This window comes from Canis lupus, chromosome 10 (assembly GCF_003254725.2).
Source record: "Canis lupus dingo isolate Sandy chromosome 10, ASM325472v2, whole genome shotgun sequence".
NCBI lineage: Eukaryota > Metazoa > Chordata > Mammalia > Carnivora > Canidae > Canis > Canis lupus.
Genome location: NC_064252.1, coordinates 65,619,696 through 65,630,395, shown reverse-complemented (window position 1 = coordinate 65,630,395; position 10,700 = coordinate 65,619,696). Strand labels below are relative to the sequence as shown.

Sequence of the window (10,700 nt, the reverse complement as noted above, 5' to 3'; positions counted from 1 at the left end):
AAAGGATGTATCCCTGGAAAATGGAGCAGTTATTCAAGAAATATGAAATCACGAGAAGTAGAAGACCAGGGATTCAGTACAACAGAAGGAAATAAGAATTCCATGACTGATGATACAACAAAAATCCCAAGGAATCTGCTGTGCATCACTCTAGAGTCTGAATCAGAACAGAGTACTTCAGGAGGGAAATCAATCTCTAGCCCAGCCCCCATATACACATACATACTAGATTATCCGATATATTTTAAAACTTTGACGGATGCTTGGGTGGCTTAGTCAGCTAAGTATGTGCCTTAGGCTCAGGTCACAATCCCAGGGACTTGGGATCCGGCCCTGTGTAGGGCTCCCTGCTCATCAAGGAGTTTGCTTCTCCCTCTCCCCTTCCTTCTGTCCCTCCCTCCCACTTGTGCACTCACTCTCTCTCTCTCTCATTCATAAACAAACAAACAAACAAACAAACAAGCAAATAAAGAAATAAATGGCTTTGTGAGCTGTATGTAGGTACTTCTAGTGGAGAGTTTGGTGAAAAACTAGTGATTACTTCTTAAAGAGAGGAAAAATAAGACAATGATTAAATCCAGGGAAAAAATTTAAATTGTAATACAAAAGAAATGTTATTATGTATACTACATGGCTCAGTATGAGTGTAAATACTAAATAATGGTCTAATCAAATATTATGATATTTGGATGCTAGGAGGATGAGGGGAAGAGAAGTGTGTGTGTGTTGGAGAGGAGTTAAGTATCAGAACAAGGAATTAAGTATCAGAAGAAACAACTAAGTTGAAGGTAGTTGTCTTGGCAAAGTGGAAGTTGAGAGTAGAGAGGATAAGGCCAATACTCCATGTTCAACACTATAAGCTTTGTAAAACCATTTGACTTTTTTTTTTTTTTTTTGATTTATTTATTTCAGAGAGAGAGAGAGTGTGTGCACTCAAGCTGGGGGAAGGGCAGAGAAAGAGGGAGAGAGAGAATCTCAGGCAGACTCCTCTGGGCTCAGAGCCCATCAAGAGGCTCCATCTATTAACGCTGAGGTCATGACCTGAGCTGAGATTAAGTGTCAGCCACTTTAACTGAGCCACCCAGGCATCCCTTGACTTTTCCCCTAAACTTTTCAAGGCTATTTAATCATGTTACTTACAATGTACACATTCCTGAGAATCCCCCCATCGTAGCAACATGGTTTATTTCCAAAATTTTCTACATTCAACTTACAAGGTGTTTCTTCCCAAGAAACTGCACTTTTCTGTCAAATGCGCTTGATCAAATAGGAGAATCAGGTTCATAAAATGGATTCATTGTAAACTTTATGTATAAATCATAGACATCAGTAAAGAACTTCTTTATTTCATCTTCTTGCCTTATGTCATGAAGCATAATAAAACTCATATGACTTGCAATAACAAATGCTGAAACAAACCACTCATTGAATTTTTCCACAGTTTTCAAGTACATGTGGTTGGACAGCCGCATGTTCTCATCTATGAGGTTGAGAGCAGTGTGTGCTATGCATTTGGTTCAGAAGACGATGATCATCTTTGGATTCTGCTTTTCCAACTGGCAAAAACTCCATTTCAAAAACTGGATTATTATGGTTGCCAGATGGTGGGAGTCAGTTCCCACCACAGACCTGTGTGGGCAACCTCTGTTGGAACTCCCTGAAAAACATTTGACTTTCTAACCTGTGTGTGTGTGTGTGCGTGTGTGTGTGTGGAGTGTAGGTGGAATACCCAGTGCTAAATAAACAATGGCTGATTTCTTACTTAAAAAAAAAGATTTTATTTATTTGTTCATGAGAGACACAGAGAGAGGCAGAGACACAGGCAGAGGGAGAAGCAGGCTCCCTGCAGGGAGCCCAGTGTGGGACTCGATCCCAAGACCCCAGGATCACATCCTGAGCCAAAGGCAGATGCTCAACCACTGAGCCACACAAGTGTCCCTGATTTTTAACTTTTTTGGTCTCTTTTTATCAAGGCTTTATTACCGTATGCAACATAAATTGCAAGATCCTAGTGTATCTTGTTTAAATTAAATTTTAACCCTGGATTTGGTAGCTTCCTTAGGCTTCTACATACAATATGGCAATATGGACAACACCCTAACATAATCTCGTTAGCAGCACGTTTACAAACTTTTACAACTTGATTATATATGTTGTTACCTCAACTCAGCTACTTACTGTTGATTCTTACAGGCTTCTACTTCCAAGTTTAGTTTTCCGTCCTTGAGGTTTGCTGACAGGTACACAAGAACTCTTCTATTACATAAATTTTATTACAAGTTGCATCAAAGATATATACTATAATAAAAATGAATATTGCATAAATAACATATAAAAGTAAACACCTATTGGGCGCACAGGGCCTGGCCCACACTGCGCCATGGCTTCCTACTGCACAGAGGAGCACAGCCAGCCCCGCTCCCCCAGTTACCACCTCTTCTTCAAGAATGTAGCTGGTCACTACATTTCCCCCTTTCATGATATTCCTCTGAAGGTGGACTCAACAGTGGAAAATGGCATTCCTACAAAGAGAGCACGAAATGATGAGTATGAGAATTTGTTTAATATGGTTGTAGAAGTACCTCGGTGGACAAATGCTAAAATGGAGATTGCCACAAAAGAGCCTTTGAATCCCATTAAACAAGATAGAAAGGATGGCAAGCTACAGTACGTGGCGAATATCTTCCCTCACAAGGGTTATATTTGGAATTACGGTGCCCTCCCACAGACTTGGGAAGATCCCCATCGAAAAGATAAGAGTACAGACTGCTGTGGAGATAATGATCCTATGTGATGTTTGCGAAATAGGCTCAAAGGTTCTTTCTTGTGGAGAGGTTATTCCTGTGAAGATCCTTGGAATTTTGGCTCTTATTGATCAGGGTGAAACAGATTGGAAAATAATTGCTATCAATGTGAATGATCCTGAAGCCTCAAAGTTTCATGATATTGATGATGTTAAGAAGTACAAACCAGGTTACTTGGAAGCTACGCTTAACTGGTTTAGATTTTATAAGGTGCCAGAAGGAAAACCAGAAAACCAGTTTGCTTTTAATGCAGAATTCAAAAACAAGGCTTTTGCTCTTGATGTTATTAAATCTACTCATGAATGCTGGAAAGCATTGCTTATGAAGAAGTGTGATGGAGGAGCTATAAAGTGCACAAATGTGCATATATCTGACAGCCCTTTCCATTGCACTCAAGAGGAAGCAAGATCAATAGTTGAACTGGTGTCATCTTCACCGAATCAAGAAAATAATACAGAAGATCAAATGTGGCACTTCCTTGGCAAGTGACGGAACATTTGAAGTTTGGCTATCAAGACTCCAATCTCCAAGGACTCCACGACTCCCTTTCCTCCAAGTGCTAGCACAGGCAGATCTATGAGGATTTCCTGATTTCCTGTTGAAACTTCATTGTTTTTCCAGCCTTTTTTGAGATACACAATATGTAAATAAAGACTGATATTTAAGAAAATAATAAAAGTAAACATATATCCAATATAATATGTATAATAAAGCTTGTGTCTGTGGGGCATATTAAAAAATGATATTTAATTTTAGTGAAGATTATTAGAAGTTTTTTAGTGAAAGATAGTATAGATATCCTGCATTATTGAAACAATGCAAAGTCTATTATTAATCCAGATAGTTTAAAAAAGAACACAGATTTTAAAATATACATACAATAGTATATATTTTCTATGCTCTCACTTAGATATGTAAATATATGTTAAAAGATAAACTGATAACCTCTTAGGACAGTACAAAATTTGAAAGGGATCTAAAAGGACTTACCTTAACTAAAATATTCCAGTTTTTTTTTATTTATTTTTTATTTTTTTTTAAAGATTTATTTATTTATTCATGATAGACATAGAGAGAGAGAAAGAGGCAGAGACACAGGAGGAGGGAGAAGCAGGCTCCATGCACCGGGAGCCTGACGTGGGATTCGATCCCGGGTCTCCAGGATCGCGCCCTGGGCCAAAGGCAGGCGCCAAACCGCTGCGCCACCCAGGGATCCCCCTCCAGTTTTTTTTTAAAACACAGGGGATGTTTTCATATATTTCCCATGTAATTAAAAAATTAATGTTTAAAAATATATATAATTTAAAATAAATTTTATTAAGGTGTAATACACATGAAAAAGGTGCACAAATGACACTTTTAACACTCAAGACATTTTCACTAAGTGAACACAGCTATGTAACCACATTGAGTTCAAGAAGCACAATATTAGGGATGCCTGGGTGACACAATCAGTTAAGCATCTGCCTTCAGCTCAGGCCATGATCCCAGGGGTCCTGGGATGGAGCCCCACATCAGGTTCCCTCCTTCAGGGGGAGACTTCTTCTCCCTCTCCCTCGGTCTACAATGCCCCCTGCTTGTGTGCTCTCTCTCTGTTTAAAAAAAAAAAAAAAAAAAAGTATGATATTACAAGCACCCTAGAGATGCCCCTACACCTCCTCTCCATCCCTGGCCTACTTCTCCACATCAAAGGAAAAAATATTACCCAGTTTCTGACAACAAAGATGAATGTTGCCAATTTTTTACTTCAAATAAATGGAATCATTATGATATATATTCTTTTTTAAAAAAAGATTTTATATATTTATTCACAAGAAACACAGTGGGAGAGGCAGAGACACAGGCAGAGGGAGAAGCAGTCTCCCTGTAGGGAGCTGGATGTGGGACTCGATCCCAGAACCTTGGGATCACACCCTGAGCTGAAGGCAGATGCTCAACCGCTGAGCCACCCAGGCATCCCAATATATATTTTTTGTCTCATTTGCTCAACATCATGTTGTAAGATTCACTCATTCTTGTTGTTTCCTGAGGCTGTCATTCCACTCAGATTTTGACTATTACCAGATGACTTTTTCATAAGGCTTCAGTTTCATTAAAATAACTAAGTAGGTTTGAGGTTCACTTTGCACGCAACTTAGGGGGAAAAAATGTGCCTGACAATAGTATCCAACATCAACATGTAAGCTCCTGACCTCGGAGTGATCTGTCATCACCAAAAGAAAAGCAAATGATCAGAACAGCAGAAGTTTTAATTTAAGAATCATTTGAATTATCTAGATAAAATGCATAAAATTTGATTAAATTTGGAATTTATGTATGTTTAGCCTAAATTAGATATGCAGTTAGTTTGACACCGTGATTAAAATCTGATGGAATAGCTTGCTACTGAAAAGAAGAAACATGAAGCTTGCGGAGGCAGTGATAAATTTAAATCTCTAATGAAAGATTAAAAAGGGATATGTTGCATGGCCAAATCCCCCAACAGCAGTGTGAGGAACAGCATGGAGCTTTTGTCACAAGCTGTTTCAGGCCCTGAAGCTTAACAAACAAGTCAAAATTTAAAAAATGTGACTTTACAGACATGAAAATAGAACCTAGGAAGACTAATCCTGGGGCCCTGCCTCTTCCACTGGCCTGGAGGCTTAAGATCATTTCTTCTACTGCATGGGGTTACTTCCTGTCTGGGTTATGGTCTTCATGAATCTACCGGAGATCTTCACCTGCAACTCCCAGATGAAGCTGTAAACCCTCTTCAAACTCCAACTCATCTGCTGCGGACTGGCTCTCAGATAAGGTGTAGACAGCAAGAGGACTCCGCAGGGAGTGAACTCTCCCTGTCACTGCTAAGACAGTGTAGAGATCTTAACCCAGTGGTTTCCAACCTTCCCAGCAGGAAGATCCCACCGCATACACATGGCTACTTAATTTGGGCTGTTGCTCTGAGTTGTTGCCAGACAGAGCACATACTCTCCGTGCTCAGCATGCACAGGTGACTGGCTGACATGTGTCCCAGTTACTGGCACACCCTGAAATAATCAGTATCGCTGTTATGAAATAACAGTATCACTGTTCTTTTGCAGGAAATTGAAAATATCCCTCAAAGGCCTCAGACGCCCATGACTACCTTCAGATTTGTTACCGCCCCCTTATTTTAAAGGAGAGCAGCCTAAGGTGATGGAATACTGAATATAGTTCTATCACCGAATATAGAATCTAGTGGGAGGCCTGAATTAGAAGGCCTGGATTCTAGTCTTCACTTTAAGAAGACTTAGCTTGGTGATCCTGGCCCCACATTCTCCACTTTCCTCACTTTATACATTTCTTTTTTACCCCCAAATAAATGCATTACTCTTTCAATTTATAAAAGGTAGTATCATTTTATAACACACAGTTATAACACTGAAATTCATGTTCCTTTTTATTTTTTCACTGGTGATATTCTAAGTAGGGTGAACACTGTATGTTCCTCATATACTTGTTCCTTCCTTATTCTCCTTCCCTTGTTCCTTTTTATCCTCAATTAACAGAATAAGATTCCACATTTTCACCCTTATGACCTGTATTAACCTTCCATGAAGTGCAATCACTTCTTCATGTTTGTTCAGATAAATGTGCATAACTGGGGGATCCCTGGGTGGCTCAGTGGTTGGGCGCCTGCCTTCAGCCCAGGGCGTAATTCTGGAGTCCCGGGATCGAGTCTGCCTCTCTCTCTCTCTCTTTCTGTGTCTCTCATGAATAAATAAAATCTTAAAAAAAAAATAAATGTGCATAACTGACACAGTACATTTGAAATGAATTCCCTATAAATTACAAATGCAATGTGCTGGTGCCTGGAAGACTGTTGCTACCAGTAACAGACTGGTCATCTCCGGTAGCAAAGAAACCTAATTATACTAAAGTAGATTAACTCATATTGGAGGCCTATCACATAATTTTGGTAACATGGCGCCTTCATTTAACACACAGTGCAGAGAACTTGAGTTTCTTTTGAATATCTGGATGAGATTTTATCTTGGAATGTGAAGGTGCCAGAGAAACGGACGTGTTCAAACCTGTTTGGGTGTTTTTAAGGATGAATGATTGCTCTTTACTCTGCTTAAAATTACAGACTTTCTGTTGTTGAGTTGGTCTGATGATCATAATAATGTAGAAAAAGGCTTTGTTAAGCATTATAGACAGTTTTGTAAATTTTGAGGCCCTCAGGGAAAAGGGTCTACTAGGGATTTGCTAGTATCAACTTTGTACAACTTATAAGTACAATCTATTACTCATTTAGGAAGCATGGAATGAGATCATTAAGCATGTTTTAGCATAACACTGTTCTTGAAAATGAACACTAGTCCACTAGTGTTAAGGTTAAGAGCAGTCGAAGGTCTAAATAAAGCTCTAAAGACAATAATAAAGTCTCCATCTTAGTAGGAACAGTAGTTGACTACTAAGCAACTCATTTCTGCCATGTACTATACTAAGCCCTTTTTAAAAAAAATATTTTATTTATTTATTCATGAGAGTCACAGAGAGAGGTAGAGACATAGGCAGACATAAGCAGGCTGTCTGCGGTGAGCCGGGGACTCCAGGATCATGATCCGAGCCAAAGGCTCAACCACTGAGCCATCCAGGTGCCCCTCTAGGAGGTCATTCTTAGAATATCCATTAGATACACAGAAAAAGATATTCAACAACATTAGCCATTATGGGAGTGCAAATTAAAATCACAATTAGATACCACTACACACCCGTTAGACTATTCAGTGACTTAAATACACAGCGATAACATCAAACGCTGGTAAAAATACAGAAACTGGTACTTTCAGACATTGCTGATCAAAATATAAAGTGAAACACTCAGTCTAGAAAATATGTCTGTGAATTCCTTGTAAAACTAAACATCACTTACCCACAACACAGCAACTGTATGCTTAAACTTTTACCCCAGACAAGTGAAAACAGACTTTCAAAAAGGAACTGATACTGTTCATAGCAATCTTACCTGTAATAGCCCAAAACTGGAAACAACCGAAATGTCCTTTAATGAGCAAATGATTCAGCAATGTATGTTCTGAATCCTTACCATGGAATTCTACATAGTGATAAAAGGAAACAAACTATTGACACACAAAACAAGAGCTTAAATAGATCTCAAGGGAATTACACTAGGTGGAAAAAAGTCTTAAAAGGGTTGCATGCTATTTAATGCCATGCTATTTAATATAACATTAATATAGCATTAATGCCATGCTATTTAATATAACATTCTAGAAATAACAAAATTATAGAGATGGAGAACAGATGAGCGGTTGCCAGATGTCCAGGATGGGATGTGAAGATCATATTTGGTGTGACTTTAAAGGGGTAGCATGAGAGATCTTTGGGTGATAGAGCAGCTCTCTATTTGGATCGTAGTGATAGTTACATGAATCTGCGTATATGATAAAATTGCACAGAAGTACACACACACACATACACACACGAGTGCATATCTGGTGGTATTTGAATAGGGTTGTAGATTGTATCAATGTCACTTTCCTGTTTTGATCTAGAACTATACTTATGCAACGTGTTATCATTGGTAGAAACTGGAGCACAGGTACGTGGGACATTTCTATACTATTTTTTTTTACAACTCTCTGTTGATCTGTAATTATTTAAAATTTAAAATTATTTAAAAGTATTTAAAATTTATTAAAGTTCAAAACATATTCACTGAATACACCTATGCTCCTGTATAAATTTCTAGTATTAACTTTTGCGTGTGTGGTTTTTTTCCCATAAATACTGTTATCCTGAAGTGTCATTCCGCAAACTTGATGTCTCATTCAACATAAAATCATTCATTCATTCATGTAGAGTATGAGCACCAGAGAGAGTGAATCTGAGTCAGACTCTGTGCTAGAGTCAGACGCAGGGTTCCATCTCATGACTCTGAGATCATGACCTGAGCCAAAATCAGAGCTGGTTGCTTAATCAACTGATCCACCCAGGTGTCCCTCAACATTTCTGTTTTGAGGTCTAACCAAAATTAATACATAGAGACCTAGATCTTATAACAATTGGATAGGATTCTAAAATATGAATACGTCATGTTTTATTTATCCTTCCCCAATTTATGAACATTTAGATTTTTCCTTTTTTTTTCTGTTTCAAAGCCTGATGTAATGAATATTCTTGTATGTGGCCTGTTGTGCACATGGACAAGAGTTCTTCTAGTGTAGTATTTCCTATACTTAGAGGTAATAAAAATATTAGCTGTCCATATTTATTGAGCACTGGCTATAATATTGTTATGATTGATGAAGGAATGGGAAAGTGAGCTAAATTACCAAAAGTCACAGTCAGTAGGTGGCAGGGCCAGCGTTCAAACCCATCCTGCCCAATTCCGAAACCCGTATTCTTAACCACTGTGGTGTCCTGCTGTCTCCAGCAGTGTTCAGTGAAAATATTCTGGATGTCTTCCCTGAATGTTGATCCATGTGTCCCCAATCTGTACTTTGCAGTTTGCTCTTCCAACCTGGTGTCTTTTTATTTATTCTGGTTAATTAAATCATCTTGATTTGAGACTGTAATATTTTAGCATGTTGAAATAAATATTTACTTCAAACACAAGGGGTTTTTAGACCATTTCCTGTAACGTATTCCTGCCAAAAATGCTAAACTTGAATCTAATCAGGCTTCTAATGTTAACTTTTATTTAGAGAAAATAAAATAATAGAGGAATAGTTTAGTGATACCACAAGGAAGCTACTCATATATCCATAGTGTGGAGTATTCTATAAGGCAATCAGTATAATTTTTGTGATAAATTGATGCCATGGAAAAAATATATTATATTTGTGGGGGGGGGGTCGGGGAGACTTCTCTAAATTAAAAGGAATTAGGAGACATGATATCAATTCTAATAAGGGATCTTATTTGTACTTGAATTTAAATAAATCAGCTTTTTAAAAAGATGTTTTTGAGATGAGTGGGGAAATGAGATTTTCTGTTACTAGATAATGTAAAAGGATACCAAGGGATTATTCTTAATTTTTATACATGCTTTAAAGGCACTGTGGTTATATAAGAAGCTGTCCACTTTAGAGAAGAGATTCTTATCAAAGTATTTGCAGGTGAAATTATATGGTGTCTGGAATTTGCTGTAAAATATGCTGGGGGAAAAAAAGAAGGGTAGATACAGCAAATGGGCAAAATCTTGACAATCACTGAATCTAGAAGATAAATATATAGGAGCTCATTGTACTCTTCTATCTATTTTTTATTATTTTACCATATTTTATAATAAATTTTAAAGTGTTTTTAATTATAAAGTAATAGAAAACATGGCAAGGTGAGGATAAATCTTGGAAAAATAAGAGAAAAAACTAGAGTTCACAACCCACTACCCAGAGACAACCACCATTAAAACTTAGATGCATTTTCTTCTAGTACTTTTCTATGCATCTTTTGATTAGATTTTCATTATGAAGATAAAAATCTTGATATAGGGGAGCCTGGGTGGCTCAGTTGGTTAAGCATCCAACCCTTGATCCCAGCTCAGGTCTTAATCTCAGGGTCATGCTGGGCATGGAGCCTACTTAAAAAAAAATCTTGATATAATTTTGGGACCCACTTCTCTCCTTTACATATATGAACATTTTTAATATTGTCTTGAATTCTGTTAAGCTTCCTATCTAATGATGGAATAATATAGCTCATTGAATAGTTAAACCCAGGCTTCATTTGATACCTCCCCTCTGTGCTTACATATCATTCTATTAAGATTTCTATTAAAATATTTATTCTGTATCACATTTTTTGTTTTGGGGGAAAGTACAGTCTCTTCTTATGTACTATTCCTTACCAGTGCTTGATACATAGTAAACACTTAACAAAAATATATGTAAATCAAATGAAAAAAAA

The 10,700-nt window shown here is 37.6% G+C and overlaps 1 protein-coding gene and 1 pseudogene across 1 annotated transcript; one reads left to right on the top strand and one right to left on the bottom strand.

The window, feature by feature from the left end:
• Positions 1–1,205: 1,205 nt before the first annotated feature.
• On the bottom strand, positions 1,206–1,608 carry LOC112675418 (trafficking protein particle complex subunit 2-like; annotated as a pseudogene).
• A 757-nt stretch (positions 1,609–2,365) lies between these two features.
• On the top strand, positions 2,366–3,465 carry LOC112673701 (inorganic pyrophosphatase 2, mitochondrial-like). The gene is given in 2 exon segments (XM_025469528.3): positions 2,366–2,791; positions 2,793–3,465. Coding segments are annotated over 2 exon segments (912 nt in total). The 5' UTR covers positions 2,366–2,380; the 3' UTR covers positions 3,294–3,465.
• Positions 3,466–10,700: the final 7,235 nt, after the last annotated feature.